Consider the following 19,694-nt stretch of genomic DNA (forward strand, 5'->3'; position numbering starts at 1 on the left):
GAGGGAGAAAGATAAGTTCAATTTTGGACATACTGAGTTTAAGATGTTTCCAGGGCACCCAATTTCTAATAGGCAATTGGGGATATGAGGATGAAGCTCAGAGGAGATCTGGGACTAGATGTGTAGAAATGGGAGACATATAACCCATGGGAACTTACCAAGCAAGAGAATATAGAGCAAGCTTTCTTTTTAAAAAATTGTATAATGTACTCTTTGGCAGTCTAGTGAAACCTATGACACCCTTCTCAGAATAATGATTTTTAAATAATTGGTGGAAATACTGAAGTTCAGTTAGAGGTTGGTTTAAAAAAAAAGTAATGACATTTTTCCCCTTGAAAGTCACAGATCCCTTAAAATCTGTTAGAAACAGAAAAGAAGACCAAATGAGAACCTCCAGGAATAGTCATAATTAGGTGGCAGCATATGGATGATCTGCCAACAAAGGAGATTTAGAATAAGGGGTCAGATAAGTAAAAACTACCCCAGGAAAGAGTCGTATCAGTATAAAATATACTATTACATCAGGGGCCATCAAAATTGCAGGAAAGTAAAAGTATACTCAACCTTTCAAATCAATTACACCTTGGGTGACTAAGGCGGAAAAAAGACATGTTCATTCCCCTCACTCTTAAAAGTTTTTCCAATTGTACAAAGTATAAAGAAAAGGAGAGCATAGTTAAAATAGGTTAGGTTCTGTGAAGGCTCCTGTATGGTGCCTTGTACACAGCAGGTGCTTACTACATGCTTGTTGCATTAAATTAAACTGAATTTACATCACCGTTTTTAATAGCACTATTTTTCTTTGGTTGACAGATGGTTAAATTAGGTAAAATTCTTTTGGTGTAGCCTTATTTTCTCCCTCTGAAGGCATGTAAGGTTGAAATCACAGCTCATAACTCTAGTCTCTGCCCTAAACAGGAAACAAATGAACCCGTCCTTTCCTGAACAAATAGGGAGGTCAGTTTTAAAGAGACGAATGTCAAGAACTCACTTTCCCTTCTTTTTTCTGTGTCTTTTGTTGTTGTTGTTGTTGTTTGTGAGTTTGGAAAGAAACTTCACTACATTAAAGAGAATGCCCAGAGAAAGAAGTATTTGTGTTAACACAGGGTGCATTCACTGATTCACTCATGAATTCATTCAATAGCCACCTATTAGGTGACTACAATGCACAAAGCACAACTCTTTGTGCTTGAAGTGATACAAAAACAATTATTAAAACACTTTTTTTGCTTGATTTTTTGTTCTGATCCTGATCAAACATGTTTCTAACATGTTTGAACTCAATGGCTCCCCTTTTCCTTGGGGAATTACCAAAAGGCCCTGTCCTTGCCTTCATACTACTCTCTGAACTCTCTTTGGCAATTCCAATCACTACGAAAGTTTTAATCTCATTAACATCTCTACGCAAATGACTATATAGATATCTAAATTTCAAGTCCTCACCTCTCCCTAACCTGATATTTTTTTGTATTTTTATCTATCTGTCTATCTATCTATCTATCTATCTATCTATCTATCTATCTATCTATCTATCTATCTGCCTATCTATCACTCTCTCTCTCTGTCAGTCTGTCTATCTGTCTATCTCTCTATCTATCCATTCATTCATTCATTCATTCATTCATTCATTCATTCATTCATTCATTCATTCATTTCTTTGTGGCCATTAGGTGAATAGAACAGGAAAGCCTGAGTTTAAATCCTTCCTCAGATACTTTCTAGCTATGTGGCCCTCAGCAATCATTTCACTTTTCTCAGGTTCATTTTCCTCATCTGTAAAGTAGGGATAATAACAGCACCTATTTCACAGGGCTTTTGTTTTGTTTTGTTTTTAGAAACAAATGAGATACTATGAAAAACAGTTTGTAAACTTTAAAATGCTACTTAAATACTGGCAATTGTTGCCAGGATTATGATATGCAGTTAGATGGACATATGTTTTACACACACACACGTATATGATACACATCCAGCAGGAAAAGCTAATATCTTGGATGACAGACTCATGATTCAAAAGGATATCACTGGCAAAAAGATGGAATCATTGGCCAGATTTAGCAACTGAAATCATAGAAATAAATATAAACTCATACAATTAAATTCAAAATATCAATTACATAAGAGCAGACCAGGGTAAGCCTGGCTTGAAAATAGCATAGCAAAGTTCTGTCGTTTTTAGTGAACTCCAAGCTCAGTATCAGTTCAATGATATGGCAAGATAGCCTCTAAAACCATGTTTTTTTCAGCGGCATTAATAGTTGTGGCCTCTTCCTAACTTCCTAACATTACAGAGGTATATATCACCTTCCCCCTGATTGCCTACGCTTGTCACCTATGTATCACTCTCAACTCCTCACTCTCTTTCATCCCTCCCCATAACTAATCATTGCCCAGTCCTGTCATCTCTAGCTTTGTGACATCTATTTTATATGCCTTCCTATCTGACACTATTACCCCCACCTAGTGAAGACCCATACCATCTTACGCCTGGATCATTTCAATAGCTGGCTGGTCAGTCTTCTCTCCTCATTCCAATTCACCTATTACTTGTAAAACTGATCCTCCTAAAGTGCATATCTGACCAAATCACACCTACTCCATAAATTCCAATGGCTCCCTATCACCTCCAGAATTCAATATAAAATCCTCCATTTGGCATTTAAATCCCCTCATAACCTGTGATAATCCTTTAGGGCTTAGTTTTGGCACTTTCATTTCAGGAAGAACAATGTCAAAGTGAAATGCATTCAGAGGGAGAGTAACTAGAATAAGGAGACTGAGACCATGCCAAATGCAAAGTTGAAAAAAATATAATGGCAATTTGATAGATTAAAGCATTTATCTTTAAGTATTTGAAGAATTATCATTATCACTATCATTACAATTTTTCTCTTAAGGGAAGAGCTGGAAACAATGGGTAGACTTTATAGAGGCAAATTGCCTCTCAATTAAAACAAAAACTTCCCAACAATTGGACCTGTCGAAAACTGGAAGGGGATGCTTTGGTAGCTAGAAGGCTCCCTATTGGTGGAAGACTTCCAGTAGACTTTTATTATATACAATCTTATGTTGTGATTCCAGGTTAAATGCCTAACAAGATGGTGGACTAGCATTTTCTCTACTCTTTAGTAACACTCAAAAACTCCCCAAAACAGGAATAATTTACAAGAGCACAAAACAATCTCCAGAGACTAATCCCAAGAAGTCCAACAAAGTAACAGCCTGATGAATTAAGAGCAGAAAAGAATAATCCCTGCTTTTTTAAACATGCTCACTCAACACCCTTTTCTCCTATCCCCTGTCTTGATCTGGCAATGTGGCATAACCTATCCCTCTGGCTTGTACTCTGAGATCTATCCAGAAATTTATTTATTGCTCTTGTAGTTTCTGCCACCACATCCTGACCATGCCTCACCCCGTATTTTCTGTGGCAACAAGCAGCAGACTTCAACTCTGTCCACTCCCTTTCAGGAGAGGGGACGTGAAGGAAAATAGAAGCATGCTTTGCCTAGGTTGGCAGCACACTCCAGTAATGTTCATCCAGAGAATTAAGGAAAAGTAGGAATAGGTTAGAAAAAAATCAGGATGCCTCTTGGGTTATACTAGCCCTGAAGAAAATGGAACTAGTATCCATCTGCAACCACTCCTATCCACTTTGAAGTCATATGGGATATGGACTAAAGCCATTGAAAGGTGAATTCCCAATGCAAAAGAAGGTTGAGGTCACTTTAAGGGTCAAGCCCCAAGACATCCACTATCAAAAGGGAAGGAATCATAAAGTAACTCAAAGGAAAATTTAAACCAAAAAGGCTGAAACTACCAGGGATCTCAGGAGGAAATGGGTAGAAAAACCTAGAACACATGCATATAAATCAATAGAGAAGATATTAAAAACATAAGAGAAGATCATCACTGAGACATCTAAAAGATATCGAATTCTTCTGCCTAAAATGTTGCAAGAGGAAAGAAATAAGACCAAGAGCTAATAAGGCAGAGGACCTTTTGGGTTTCAAAGGAGCCTAGGAGCTATAGCAAGATGCTCTTAAGACACTGAAGAGAGAAATAAGAGTGCTAAAAGCAAAAGTTAAAAGGGAACCTATGGCAAAATTTGTAATTGTACTGGAGAAATAATTAGCAGAATATGAAAATTTGAATCCATGGTATCTAGGCTCTCAAAGGAAGTAAAAGAGAAAATAACTGATTGGGATAAAAGATATACTGAAGTAAAAGTAAATCTGTAAGAAGAAGGGACTAATGAATAAAAAAACTATAATTAACTATTTATTATGTGCAAAATACTGTGCTTTGAAGAGAAGTAAAATTCAATTATGTTAAAGAACACATGATCTCTATGCATTCAAAACATATTGATCTCATAGCTAAGATGTATAGGGTAAACTTTAGGATCATAGGTCTTCTAGAACAAGAGTAGATACCATAATTCAAGAAATAATACTTGAAAACTGCCCAGAACTTAAGAATCTTGTTGTCATTTAAATGCTTAACTCATTTCTATAATATTCATACCAGATCATAAATTCAGAACTGGAAGGGGCCTTAGAATGACATTAAGTCCACTCTCTTTTTAAAATGAGGAAGCTGAGGGTGAAGGAGGCTAAGTGATTTGCCCAGGGTCACATGGCTAGCAAGTGCCTGAAACAATATTTGACCACTCTGCTTCCTGACTCTAAGCCCAACACTCTATCCACCACACCACCTGGCTGCTTAGGTTTACAAAGTTTTTCTTCATTATATACCTTATTAAGTAAACAATAAGTTTGATCCTCATTTTATCAATGAGGGACTTTACACTTAGAGATATCAGGTGATTTGATGACATTGATATAATTAACAATGTCTTAAGTATCTCTTCGCTAAGGCTCCATTAATGCCTTACACTGTCTTATCCCTCTTTGGTGTCTGCCATAGTGATCTATAGTATATATAGCAGATGCTCCAAATAAATATTATGATATCTATCTAGAGCTGGAGTGAATCTCTGAGATTCATAATATTTTTGAGACAATGAGACAATATTTTTAATATTTTACTATTAAATTAAATATTAATTAAATTAATAATATATTAAATATTAATATTAAATTAAAATTTATTATTTTAATATTGTCTGGTACCTAGAAGGTGCTTAATAAATGCTTATTCCCTTTCCCTTCCCCTTCAGAGATTATTTAGCCCAACTCCCTCCTATTGCAAATGAGGAATTGAGGTTCAGTGAGGTTAAATGTCATAGAGGTAGTAAATGGTAGTGCTGGGAGTCAAGTTCTCTGAGGCTTAACACCTTGTTTCCCCCACCAAACACTGAAATGAAACTGTGGTCAAGGGAGGTTACGTGACCTGACCAAAATCACACATCTGTCAGTGACATAACTGCTGGATTGGTTAAAAGGTTGGGCATATCAAATCTTGTCTCAGCCACTTGCTAGCCATGTGACCTGGGCAAATCATTCAGCTTCTTTCACCCTCAACTTCCTCATCTACACAAAGAGGAGAGTGAACCCAATGGCATCTAAGGTCTTTTCCAGCTTGGAATCTATGATCCGGGATGAGTATTATAGAAATGAGTGAAGCAATAGAGCATGCATCCTTTTCCTCCACTGTATGTTTGCTTTCATCATTCCTTTTGCCTAGAATGCCCTCTCTTTAACTCTCCTTCAGGTCCTGAATTCAGTGCTCCTTCCATTTAAGGAATAGTTGCTCATGAAGTGCTTGACCTTAAATCTCCCTTTTGCACTCAGGGATGAAGAGTGCATCAAAGCCGTGGAGAAAAGGGGTTCCTCACCCTGGGCAATAATATATTGGAAATCCCTTGGGTTATGCTTTTGCCTGCTTAATGGAGCAGTGGTCCTGAAATATGTGTCTTGAGAATACATTTGTTCTTTATAGGGCAGTACCTTAAGGAATTCATACAGATAACTTGTTTGGAGGTTAGAAGAAGGAGGTTGGGAGGAAGAGTGAGGGGCAGTCAGGCAGTCTAGTGAATAAACAACATTACCAACACCTGTTACGCATAGGGCACTGTGCTGGACACAGTAAGACATCTACCTTCACAAAACTTAATAACCATGATATCAAGCAAAATGTGTTGTGTGTGGGGGGGGAAAGCACTGAATTTGGACTCAGAAAAGCTGGAATTAAATCCCATCACTGCTATCTTTTCCTGTGTGACTTTGGGTGAGTTGCTTCACCTCCTTCACTCAGGGTCCTTAGCTTTAAAATATAAGAAATAAATTAGATGAACTCTAAGATCCTTTTCACCTCTAAAGTCTATGATCCTATTATCCAAAGTATAAAAGGGAGGAAGTCCAGGCTAAAGACCATGAACAATTTGAGGAAAGATGTTATTAATCATTCCATGGAGATCAATTTATCCATCAACAAGCTTTTTTTAGGCACTTTATATTGATCATACATGATGCTTCTAGGTATTGGGGATACAAAGACAGAAATGAAACAATGTTTACCATCATGGAGCCTATACTGTAAAAGCAGTCATAAAAAGCACCAAGTGCATCCTTAATTTCATCTGCTCACACAGGCTGGGCACATCTTTCCCTACATTGCCTTGCTACTCAATCACCCCTTCACTCCTGAAATGTAAGTTCACCCAGGAGGGTGATCTGAACCCTCTGGGGATACCTACCTGAAGACCTTCAATGCACCTTCCAAACACTTAAGGAACAATACCTGAGCAATTCCCCCACTCTACCCCGAAACGCTCAGTTTTCATGCAGTCGTTCCAACTACTTAACTCATTCTCTCTGTTCTTCATACCATCGAATCTTTACCTATAAATTGTCACAAAAAGCTAGCGATCAGCTTCCAGTTCTGCCTGTTAAATTACCTGTCACTTCCATGAGTAAACATAAGATCTCTCCTACGAGCTTACTAATGACTGTATTTCAAGTCATATATATATATATATATATATATATATATATATGCATATATATGTTCAGTTTGAAATATACTTATTTCTGTACATGTCATCCCCTAGTAGACTGAAGCCAAGGAATATATCATTTTTCATCTTTATTTTCCTAAAGTTTTCCATAAACTATGGGACCTCACACATAGTAGGTGATGAATAAATACAAACCATCATCATAATTATTATAAATGTTTCTTAAAGAAATGGATGAATGGGTGGATGCCATCCAAATATTAGTTTTTTTCTTTAATCCCATATCATAATATCCATGTCACCTGGTTCTACTCTCGCTCCCCCAGTTTCCACCTCCACCATTTCAAAGACTCCTGGCTTGGTGATTGTTCCAGTCCTTGATGCATGCAATATCTCTGATTGATGCTAATGAGCGTCATATAGGGGAGAGAAGAGACCTCAATTGTTCTGAATATAAAACCAGAAAGATGAAGAGTTGTTTGTGACCATAATTGTAACCAAAAATGGGAACCAGATGGGAAAAGAAAGGGAGGAAAATATGAATAATCACAGTGGAACTCTCCTGAAAGATAACTTTTTAATAGGATAAACAAAATATCAGCACATTTTCCATTCTCTTTCCATTAATACATTACACAGCTGAAGGAAAATGTATCTCCAAACTGTTAAGGGAGCATAATTGTATGCTTCCTAAGTCACCTAAATCACCTTTAAATATCTTTTAAAACTGTGTATGAGACACACATATATAAACACACACGCTTAAAACTGTCTTGTTAACTGAAGTAAAATTCTGCTAAAGCTAAATGATAATGACTACATATAACCCCAGGCTTTAGGCTATTCTGGGCTTGGGACATTTTTTTCTCCTAAGAAAAGATAGTTATGGGATGAATGACTTGTGACTTTCTGAGAGATTTGTTATTTTTCTTCTGTAGCCAATCATTTACCAATCTCATTCAAAATTATTGAGGCCCCCAATAACATCAACAGAAACCTTTAGTGCTCACCTACAAAGTAAAAGAGCACTGTGCTAACTGCTGAGGAAAAACACAGATTTAAAATCACATTCCCTGGAGTTATAGGATTTATGGTCTCAGGTTGCTTTAGAGACTCCACTAATTACTTCAGCGGTTGGTCCCTCCTTATGTCTCCATTTAAAATGGAGCAACAGCCTTACAGACAAGACGTAGTAGTAATATTCTTATACCAGCATATCTACAGATATTCAGAAGGTCCTAAAGACCTGAATGAGTAGGTAGATGAATTAGGAGCCAGGCCTGCAGTCAGAAAGAACTGATGTTCAAGTCTAGTTGTAGTACTCTGGGAAAGTCACTTAATCTGTTTGCCTCAGTTTCCTCACCTAAAAATGGGGAATTGTAAAGCACTTAAGACAGTGCCTGGAGCAGTGTCATCATCATAACAAACATTTATATAGTCCTTATTGTATAAATGTTTGCAATTATTAGTATTATAAAATTCTGGTTTCCATGAAAAATCAGTTTTGCATAAATCTTTCATTTAGTTAGATAAGATTTTTTTTGTTGTTTGGGAGTTTTTCTTATTTTTATTTGTTTTCTTTTGTTTTATTTGCTTTTATTTATTTATATGTTTTTAATTAACAGGCTATTGTGCTGTTGGTCCTATGTTAAACACTTAACGGAATACACACACACACACACACATACACACACATCTTGCCCTCTGGCAGCCTACAACATAGCTAAGTATCATATACAAAAGAGTCAAGCAGAAATACAATGCAATAGTTATTTATTAAGGCAACATGTACAATAGTTCAGACCACAGGGAGACTGATGTGGGTCCATGATTCTCAAATCTACCTTACCTGACCCAATATTTTTGCTGCCCTCAGATCATACATCTCCAACAACTTTTCAGACATGTCAAACTGGATGTCCAGGAGACATTATAAACTCAACATATTCAAAATGGAACTCAATATCTTTCCCCCTAAACCCTCCATACTTTCTACCTTTCCTTCTTCTGCAGAGAGCAACACTTCCTCCCAGTACCTTGGGTTCACATCTTAGGAGTCATCTTGTATTCCTCATTATTTCTCACCTCCCATATCAAATCTATTGCCAAAGCCATCAATTTCACCTTTGCAACATTTCTCAACAAAACCTGCTTTCCATCCCCTGGCACTGCCACCATTCTGGTGGCCCTTGATATCTTCTGTCTAGACCATTGTAACAGCCTGCTGATTGGTTTCCCTGTCGCAAGTCCCTCTCCACTCTGATCCATTTTCCATTCAGCCCCTAAAGTAATTTTCCTAAAGCACGAGTCTGATCATGACACCCGTACCATCACCACCACTCAATAAATTCCAGTGGCTTTCTAGAGTCCCCAGAAGCAAATACAAAATGCTCAGTTTGGTATTCAAAGCACTTTATAACCTGGTCCCCTCCTACTTTTCCAGTTTTCTTACCCTTTATTCTCCAAGAAGTACTCTTTGATTCAGTGACACTGGCTTACTGGCCATTCAGTGAACAAGACACTATTTCTCAGTTCCAGGAATCTTCTCTGGCTCTCTCCCTCCACTGCTCTAGCTATTAAACCCTCTAGCTTCCTTTAAGTCCCAATTAAATTCCATATTTTACTGAAAATTTTCTCCAGTCCCTCCAGTCCCTATAGTGCCATCTCTCTGTTAATTATCTATCTTGTATGTAGCTTGTTTGTACATATTTGTTTCCATGTTGTCTCCCTTATTAGATTGTAATCCCCTTGAAGTCAGGGACTTTATTTTGCTTTTTTTATATGACCAGTGCTTAGCACAATGCCTGACATGTAGTAGGTGCTTAATAAGTGTTTATTGATCAATCAATTGAAATCAGCCCTACTGTCTGAGCTCTTATCCTGTATTTACAGTAATCTGTCAGATATTCCTATCTAAAAGTTATACCAGCACTTTAACCCAAGATTTTCAAAATTAAAATCATCATTGTAAGAAAAATTGACCCTATTGCAAACTTTCCTGTCTCTACTAATAGTACCACCAAAGGAAATTTATTTTGTTCCAGAATATCCTTTTCTCCTTTCTCTAGTTGGTTGTGTAGGCACAAAATTTACAAAACTACAAGTGAAAACTTTTCTAACCAAACATTACTCTCTACAGGAAATATCCCTGCTATAGGAAATGACATGAATTTTGAGTTGGCACTAATTAATACCAGGGTGAGGGCAAAATTCACTATAACATAATCTATGGGAGCGGGAAAAGAAGAATCACAGAGAAAAGAGTTGCTTCATCAACACTTATTGTAAATAAAGTCATAGGAGAATGTCTACACTTCCTTAAACAATAAGTGGTTTTCAACTATTACCATAGATTTAGAGGTGAAAGAGTCTTTAGAGGTCATTGAGCTGAATACTCTCATTTTACAAATAAAGAAAATTAGACCAAAAAAGTTAATTTGGTAGTATAATTTAAAATAAAATTAATTTGCTAAATAAAAAGCATTTGCATTTTCATTCAAACAAGCCCTCTGACTTATTAATAAATAACAGTTTTACCCAAATTCGAGTAACTCTATGTGTTTCTAAGTAATAAAATTAATTTTCCTTTAAATTTGTCTGTAATTCATACTTGTCACCTATTGAGACCGACCAACATCTTCCCTATCTACCCTGAACTGGTAAGGTTTTATTACATAACTCCAAAATGCATATTTGACATTAAAGAAATTTCTCCCAACTCTAATTTACTAATCATAAATAAATGTTCCTGGAGGTTGTTTCATTTAAAAATTAACATTTCATTGAAATAACACTTTAAGGTGAAGCAGTATAAATATCAAGCATATATACTGACCCAAACAATTTTGACCTCTCACCTCTCATTTCCTGATGCAATATCAGCTCGAAGATGCGTCCAGGCCTTCCTGGGGTATGCACTATGAAGCTGTACTTTCCCATAAACCCCTGGAGCAAGCAGAAGACGTGCAAAGGAAATTAATAAGCATAGCAAGAGAAGATCACTGAAGAGGTTAGAATGCAAAAAAAAGAATAATGGTTAAAAAACCGAACTACATGACAGATATTGAAAAGTTTACATTTACCCTGATAAGATGAATGTGGATGCTCTAAATATTTTTATATTGTTCCAAGTGTACCCAAGTGGCAATGATTTTGAATAGCCGTGGGCCATGTAAGGAAAATGAAATGTTATATAATATAAAGATAATACAAAGCTTAGAAATAAACCTATAATCAATCAGTTAATAAACATTTTTTAAACATCTACTATGTGCTAGGCACTGTGCTAAGTAACGGGGATATAAAAAGAGGCAAAAGGTAGTCCCTGTCCTAAAGGGGCTTACGATATAACAGGAGCGACAACATGCAAACAAATACATACAAAGAAAACTATAGACATGATAAACAGGAAATAATTCATAGAGGGAAGGCACTAGAATTAAGAGGGGCTGGGTAAGGCTTTCAGTTAAGGATAGGATTTTAAATGGGACAAAGAAAGTCAGGGAGATCAGTAGAATCTATAGAGAAAGATAACATCGTATTTAAAGAATTGTCTACTAAAATACTTCTGAAATCACTGCCTTTAATATATAAATTTATTGTTTCACATTTTGTGTTATTTAATATGCATGAAGTGAAGGCAGGGCCAGGATGAAATGCATTTTATTTCCTAGAGAAGGATTTAGTGCCATTGGTTTTGTTTCCAGTAATTCCCACCAATCTTTTGTCCTATTAGAATCATCAAAGAATACATCTTTAGATCTTTGCTTTCAAAATATGATTTTCTTCACACAAAAGGGTTAAAGTCTTGACAAAGATTTGCTTGATGCAGTCCAGCTATATTCCTTTAGGTCTTTCTTTCTGTACACGCATAAAGTGCCAAGCTTCATTTTAAACATAATTCTCAATTTTCCAGAACCCACAATTCTCAGCAGTGAATTTCCCAAGAAAAAGAAGGCCAAAAAAACTTATTTGTATAATTAATCCACTTTCTGTCTCCTACAACATCTGGCATGATACAAGCACTTAAAGAATTCTTACTAATTAGCAAGTATAGCAAAACCTCAATGAACTAGAACCCAAATGAAAGGAACTCTAAATGGTAGGAATGTTTTCTTCACAGTGACTTATGAGAAAAGACTAATTTTAAAAGTTGATATTAGTGGAAATTTTTAGAGGGTAAGGAAAGGAGGAAAGAAAAGGAAAGAAAGAAGAAAAAGAAAGAAAGAAAGAAAGAAAGAAAGAAAGAAAGAAAGAAAGAAAGAAAGAAAGAAAGAAAGGAAGGAAGGAAGGAAGGAAGGAAGGAAGGAAGGAAGGAAGGAAGGAAGGAAGGAAGGAAGGAAGGAAGGAAGGAAGGAAGGAAGGAAGGAAGGAAGGGAGGGAGGGAGGGAGGAAGGAAGGAAGAAGGAAAGAAGGAAAGAAGGAAAGAAAGGGAAGGAGAACAGGGAAGGAGGAAAGGGAAAAGGAAAAGAGAAATTAGTAAAGAAAAGAGGAAAGAAAGGGGGTACTGACTGATGGAAAAGGAGAAGAGAGGAAGAAAGGTTTAAAAAAGAAGAGAGAAAAGGAGACAGAGAAGACAGGGAAAGGAAAAGGAAGAAGAAGAGAAGGGAGAAGAAAAGAGGGGGAGGGGAAGGGAGGAAAGTAGAGTGGAAAGAGAGGGGAGGGGAGGAGAAAGAGAAGAGAGAAGGGAACTTCCAGAATATAGCCTGAATTACTGCAATTTTTTTTCAATCTCATATAATTCCTACATCTATGGGCTATTTATAAGAGAACTGGCCTTCATGATTCAAGAAAGTGAGCTAATATGTTTTTGGAACATTTAAAGCAACAAAAAAGCTTTTGCTTTTTGCAAGCAAAATTAAAAAAAAATTCTTTGTTTAGTTCTGAATTAGTCCTACATTTCAATTAATCAATTAATGTACTATTTCTTTGAAGATCCTTATTAATGAAGATTAACAGAAGCTAAATCTGTCATTTATATTGCAATTTTACTTGCTTTATGGTCAATAATTATGGACCCAGCATGACAGGAGGAAAAAGCCCTACTATTTTTTTGTTCATTTCATTCTAGTGCCAGAAAGACATGAGAGAAACTCAGCTGTGAGATCCTTAAGGGTATATCTTATCACCATCATTCTATCCATGTAATACCTGGCACTGTTCTTCAAACATATTAAGTGCTCAATAAATATTTGTTGGAAAGTAGAAGGTTGATGATGACACTAACTGAATAAACTTCACCAACCCAACAAATATCATTGTTTCTCATTATTTTAACGAAGAACTGGTACCCAAAGAGGGTATTTCTGAGGCTTATTTGAGAATCTACAATGTACTGGATACTGTCCCAAATCTGTATTCAGAGCATGGCCTTTGATTGGAGATGGTGGAGGCTGAACATCACGGTTCTCCCCTTAGATTCTCTATTTAAGGTGGAATCCCAGGTAGATACCCCATCACCCCCTACCTGGCTATAGGACTTCAACAGTCCCCTGTCCATGGTACCCATTCTCCTTTCTCTTCCCCCATCCCTTGGCTTTTCAGCTTCTTTTAATGCATTTTCTTCTAATCTAAATTAAAAATGATATTTTTAGAACCTCTAGGACAAGAAATGCCTTTTGCCTCTTTAAAAATTTTAACCACAGTCATGTAATAGGCACTTAATAAATGTTTATTGACTAAATGAATGAATGACCATTTAAGGCAGACTCTTTAAAATTATTTAATTTAAAGGATTTCTAAGATAAAACCCAAGAATAATACACTTGTATTGGTTGCAATTCTGATTAAATCTAAAACTATGTGAAATCAAAAAACATAAGAGCTGGTCAAAGGGAGAGAGATAGAGAGATGATAGGAAAATAGATGATAGAACGATAGATAAAGATGATATAGAAAGAGATGATAGCTGTTTTTGTCATTGGTCATCCTTCATCTTGGAAGAAAAATAATGAGATTGTGAATATGATTATATAGATATGGATGATATAGAAATAGAAATTGATTGATAGACCATGTGGCATCATCAGCTGTGCATTGACAGAAAACAAATTATCACATTTTTTAGAATCAACAGACAGAGATTATCTAATGCTTAATAGTGTTAAGAGTCCTTGGAGGGACCCAGAGAAATAATAAAGCAACTCTCTGACCATCTTCATCATCCAATATAGAATCACCCAAACCAAGAAGGTGGCAGAGGCTAGGACAATTGGGGAAAAACAAGCTCATTATTCCTGCGTCATTTAAAAATGAGTTATTTGTAGGACACAATTTATGTGACTTAGAAGCCATTTAGGTTCTGGTGTTTTCTTTCCATGACACTCCTTTTAGTTGGCTCTATCATTATGACATCGGCAATAGTAGAGAGCGACTGCCCAGCCTGTTTTAATGGGGTATGAACAACTAGAAAGATCTCACAACTAATAAAATTCACCCAAAATTAGCTACTAAGTACACACAAGAGCAGATTCACAGTGTGTCCTTCCTACTTCCCACACACACAAGTATGTAAGTGAAGCATGTTTATATTTTGAATTAATGTAATTTTAATCCAAATGGATGATTGTATAGCAACTACTTCTACCAATGAGGATCAGCATCAGATTAATAATCTTAAAGACTTGGCTGGGACACTGAGAGGTTTAGTGACTTGTACAGGATAATACAAACACTACGTGTCAGAGACAGTGAACACAGGACATTCTGATTTCAAAGCCAGCACTTTATTTGAGTATGTCAGGTACCTGTCTACATTTTATTTACTTAATTAAAAAAGATATAAACGTACTCTTACCAATAGTTCCAGGAGCAATACGAATGCCATCCAAACGGTCACAGTGGACTCCCTCAGAGGCTTGAAGCTGGATCAAAAGTGTTTGCCCTTTCTGTAAGGGCTCAGAAAAAGTACCTATTTAAAAAGAAAAGTTTTCCAGTAACTTCATTTGAAGATTAAGAATTATGGTAGACTTTCAAGAACACAAAGGCAAGTGAATATATTAGACCATATAGATGAGTTATGGATAACATGCTTCTAAATTATACACATATGTATATTACATATTATATAGACATATATGTGTAAATAAATTACATAGACACCTATAACCACACAATGAATGAACTGATTGCACATATTTAGATTTGCTCATTCAAGTGAGCTTGGTAGGAATATTTACTAAGCAACATTTTAACCAAGTTGTTATGTGATTATATGTGTATGTGCGCACATATATACATATGTGTATAAATATATACACAACATGTATAAACATAAGGTATAAGCATGTTATTTTAATTAGCATTAATTATTTACAATACTATGTGTATACACGTGCATATACATAATATATGTGTGCATGTATATATGCCAATAAACTTTTAAGAAGGAGAAGAACCTATATGGACAACTAACTGGTTCTATATTTTTGTCCTCAACTTTTAAAAGTGCTTTTGTTTCTTCAGACCAATATCTCCTGATACTGGATTTGAGTCATTTGCACTTGTTGTATCTTTAACATCTTCTCTTGCTCCATATAAACAGAAACTACACTGTAGAAAAGGTATATATGGTTTTCCCAAAGGTCTCACATAAATACAGCCTAGAACTATTTTATAAATGCCAAACTTCCCATCTCAGAAACAATACATAGAGGTGCAAAGTACAACTTTCTGTGTTACGTGGATGATATTTCTGTACTGCTGAAATACATCCAATGGTTCTAGCCAAATACCACATCCTTTAAAGTATGTGCTTTTTTCTAAGCCCAACACTGCTTCATTCATTCAACAAGGGTTTTTAAGCACCTGCTGTGTACCAGACAGTGCACTAACCACTGGAAATACAAGCATAAAAACAATATAAAACAGTATAAACACAGTCCATTAATACCAACACCACAAATCCCCGGCAGAAATTGACAGCAGTCATCCTTCATTTTACAGGTAGAAAAGGGAAGTTTTATCAGATTTATCTGAAAAAGTCATATTTTGGCCAAGATGAGTAGCAAGAATAAGTCTAAGGAGGATTATTTCCCTATGGAAATATTTCCCTATCCTTTTGTACCTGGTGGTATTGAAATTATTTGTCCCACAAGGAAGTAAAGGAGAGTAAAAGGGGAAAAGGAAAAATAAAGTCAGTATATACAGTGGAATGCAAATGTACAGAACAGTCTAGCAAGAAAGCTAACCTTTCTAGATTCATGACTATTGAGAAAAGGATAAATTTGAGAATACCTTTAAATTTATGTACTTATATTGCACCTTCTTTACAAGAAAAAGATGTATTTTACCATGTTATCTAAGTTAAATTTAAATAATCAAGCACAAAGTCTTCTAAGTGAGAACATCTTTCCCCCTCAAATTTGTTTTTTTTTCAGCTGATGTCTTTTGATTTTACACTGCCTAAATGTCCACTAGATCTCTGCTTCTCTCAGAGAGCCACCTCTTGCAACAGAATGTTGTAAATGAGCCCTCTTACAACAGGGCTTCTCAGTCCGATCGAAATCTCTGATCTACATGAGTAGTCATTTTGATGGGTCTAACAGTTGAGTGTAAAATACAGTTACAAAGTTATTACAACCAACTGCTACTAAGCTAACTAATAAACCCTCCAGGTGTTATTTGTAAATACTTTGGTCTCATTGCATGGTATTGGAGAGTATCTATGCTTTTATAGGTCATCCCTAAAAGGCATGGCTTGGTCAAGTAGGTCAGTATTTTAATCCATATGTTGCACGTAAGGGGGAGAGATAGAGACAGAGACAGAGATGTTAAGTGAATCTGCCTAGGGTCACACAGCAAGTGAATAGGAGATGGAGGATTAGAACTCACATCCTATGAATTTTCAACATGTGGCTTAACTCACTAAGCCACGCTGCCCCTCTGTGTAGGTAATAGTGATTATGCTATCAGCAGAACCACTAATGTGTTCTCTCAGCCAATATGAAGATATTGCTAGAGCAGAAAGAAGGGGAACAGAGAGGAGGGGGGAGACGTTAAAGCAAATGCGTGTGGTGTAGCCCTTATCTTGTGGTGATAAGTCTGTACAGTAAGCTGTATTCCAACTGTGATTTCATTTATTTCACGGAGGGTAGTTTACAGTCTTGGAAAAAATGGCCTAGCATTAAACAGATACCAGGGAGGAAAAAGTAGGACAGTTTTTGCCCTAGAGAAATGTATGCAGAGTCCAGCAAAAAAAGAGTTCAGCGTTCCTCTAAAATTAGAGATTAAATCAATTATGCAACACAAAACTGCAGCAGATGTGGATTTTTTTTTACGTCTGTGCAAAATTAGCCAGCTTTCCATGATCTTCCAGTATCTGAAATGACCAGAGTTTTCATTTTGTGGTTTCCTTGGTCCAAGAGGTAGAAAGATGGTGGGAATGGAAAGTAGAAGGAAGGGAATTGGTGGCATAGATGAAAAATCTTGGTAAAGTGTCCTTCCAACTTTAAAATAAAGTGATTTTTTTGCATATGTAAAAGGTACTATATACCAGGCTCTAATGACCAGGGTTATCCCTTTATTCTGAGACTAAACAAAAATAAAAATAGGAGAAGGTATTCTTCTTCTCAGTATGTTTACAATCATAACCTAGAGCAGTCATCTACAAAGCAGAAGTCTCTTTTATACAGGATTATTTGGATAGTTCTTGGTTTTTATTCCCCTTCACAATCACCCACAAGAAGCCTTTGAGAATAAATGCAGACTTATAGGCCTACCTTGTACCTTCTTTACAAGAAAAAAAAGGTATAATTTGCATATATTCTCTAAGTTGCAATTTACACTAAGTTAAAATTTAAATGTCCCAGTACAGTAAGTAGTGAGCAGAACCTTCTGTTTCATAGTGGTAACAACAGGACAATAAAGGTAGAAAAGACCTTAGAAACAATCTAGTCTCTTCAATTTTTTTTTAAATTGATGTCTTTTGATTTCATATCAGATCATTATAATTTCAGATCATCCACCTGCAATTTTTTTTGTAGTTTATTCATTATTCAGTTAGAGTTGACTTTTTGTAACCCCTTTTGAGGTTTTCTTGGCAAAGATGCTGGAGTGGTTTACCATTTCCTTCCCCAGCTCATTTTACAGAGGAGGAAACTGGGGCAAATGGGGTTAAATGACTTGACCAGCGCCACACAGCTAGTCAGTGTCAAATTTGAGGCCAAATTGGAATTCAGGATGATGTCTTCCTGATTCCAGGCCTGGAGCTCTATCCACTGCACCACTGAACTATGCCTTTTAATTGTTTAATTTTGGTCTTTCCATTTGCATTTTTATAGTCACTAGAGCAGTGAAGCCAACCCAAACCAACTAGCAAGAGCCAAATGAAATTTTCAATGTGAGCACTTACAGCTTGGCAAATGCTACAAACCAGGGTTTGATTTGTTTTGCTAATTATTTAGACTTAAGAAAGTGATGGAAAGCATGTTTTTGTTGTTGTCCTTCATTCTCAAAGAAGACCAAAATGACATCACTAGGTCAGTTTGTGACTGATCAGATCAGGACAAGCTCAGAAGGCTTTATCTCAGGACATGCACAAATATTCCACATGAATGCTTGTAGTGGAAATGTCTTTAAACTTAAAAGATTTTTGTTTTTTGGGTTTTTTTTGATGAAAAACAGGCCATGTGACAAGCCAAGAAACCAGAAAGGAAGGTGAGAGACATTGTGGTCACAAAAAAAATGAGTAATAGGGAATAGATAGCAAAGGAGAAACTGACAAGAGGAGTAAAATAGAGCAGAATTAGTGGTTATTTTCCAAAGTGATGGAAAGCATGTGAATAATGCAGACTAAACATAAAAGTGTATGCACATTTATTTTTTTAAAGCAAAGTTGGTTGTTAAACATTTATTGGAATACCCTGTTTATAATTATTGTTAATGTTATTTTCCTGAATATGTTGACTTCACTTTTTGTCAGTCCACAGAAGTCTACCCATGCTTTTATGGAATCATCATATTCATCCTTTCTTACAGCACAGTAATATTGCCTTATGTTCATGTGATAACTTACTTAACCCTTTTTTAATTGACCAAATCTCTCCAATTTTATAGATGAAGAAACTAAGATCTATAGAGATAATATGATTTGGCAAAAGATCTATTGCAATTGGTAGCAGAATGGGGATTAGAATTCAGAGCCAAGTGCTTTATCTCCTCCTCTAGTGTTCCTACACCAGATAGAACTACCATCAGGTTAATGGAATGAATCAAGATTACCAAACAATACAGTAGAAAGACCCACTTTGTGAATCCCAGAATCTTAAATCTCAGAGATCTCCATTACCCCCACCCCCAAATAATGGGAATTGATTTAAAATGGCCTTTGCTGCTGAAAAATGGGTCATGTGACAAGCCAGGAAACCAGAAAGGAAGGTGAGAAACATTGTGGTCACAAAAAGTAAGCAATAGGGATTAGATAGAAAAGGAGAAACTGACAGCAAGAGGAGGAAAATAGAGCAAAATTAGTGATTATTTTCCAGTACTATGCCTCCATTCAAAAAAAAAAAAAACCTTGAATTTATTTCATCTTAATAAGAGGAACTGTTTAATTTTAGTCTTTGTAACCACCACGTCTGGCATGGTATCTGAATTGTTTTGATAGATTCAAGCAAATACCACAGTGGATAAAAAGCTTTGTTTATTCTGTCATCAATGATCCAATTTCCTATTTGCCATATTCAAAAACTGAATCATTTGCAAACTGATAGGAGACCTTGTTCATATTCAGAAGAAAATTTGATAGGAGGATAATTTTAAAAAGAAGTAAATT

At 36.1% G+C, this 19,694-nt stretch overlaps 1 protein-coding gene across 10 annotated transcripts in view; it reads right to left on the minus strand.

Annotated features, from left to right (window-relative positions):
* PKHD1 (PKHD1 ciliary IPT domain containing fibrocystin/polyductin) overlaps nucleotides 1-19,694 on the minus strand; it is a 640,097-nt gene that overhangs the window by 173,770 nt on the left and 446,633 nt on the right. For all 10 annotated transcript variants that reach the window (XR_011974315.1, XR_011974316.1, XM_072642432.1 and 7 more), the window contains 2 exons: nucleotides 14,718-14,831; nucleotides 10,780-10,867 (listed from right to left, as the gene is read on the minus strand). Coding sequence is in view for 8 of the 10 variants with exons in the window: in XM_072642432.1 (XP_072498533.1) it covers nucleotides 10,780-10,867; nucleotides 14,718-14,831 (202 nt within the window). In the remaining 2 variants the exon portion in view is untranslated. The remainder of the gene's footprint in view (nucleotides 1-10,779; nucleotides 10,868-14,717; nucleotides 14,832-19,694) is intronic.

This window comes from Notamacropus eugenii, chromosome 2 (genome assembly GCF_028372415.1).
Source record: "Notamacropus eugenii isolate mMacEug1 chromosome 2, mMacEug1.pri_v2, whole genome shotgun sequence".
Classification (NCBI taxonomy): Eukaryota; Metazoa; Chordata; class Mammalia; order Diprotodontia; family Macropodidae; genus Notamacropus; species Notamacropus eugenii.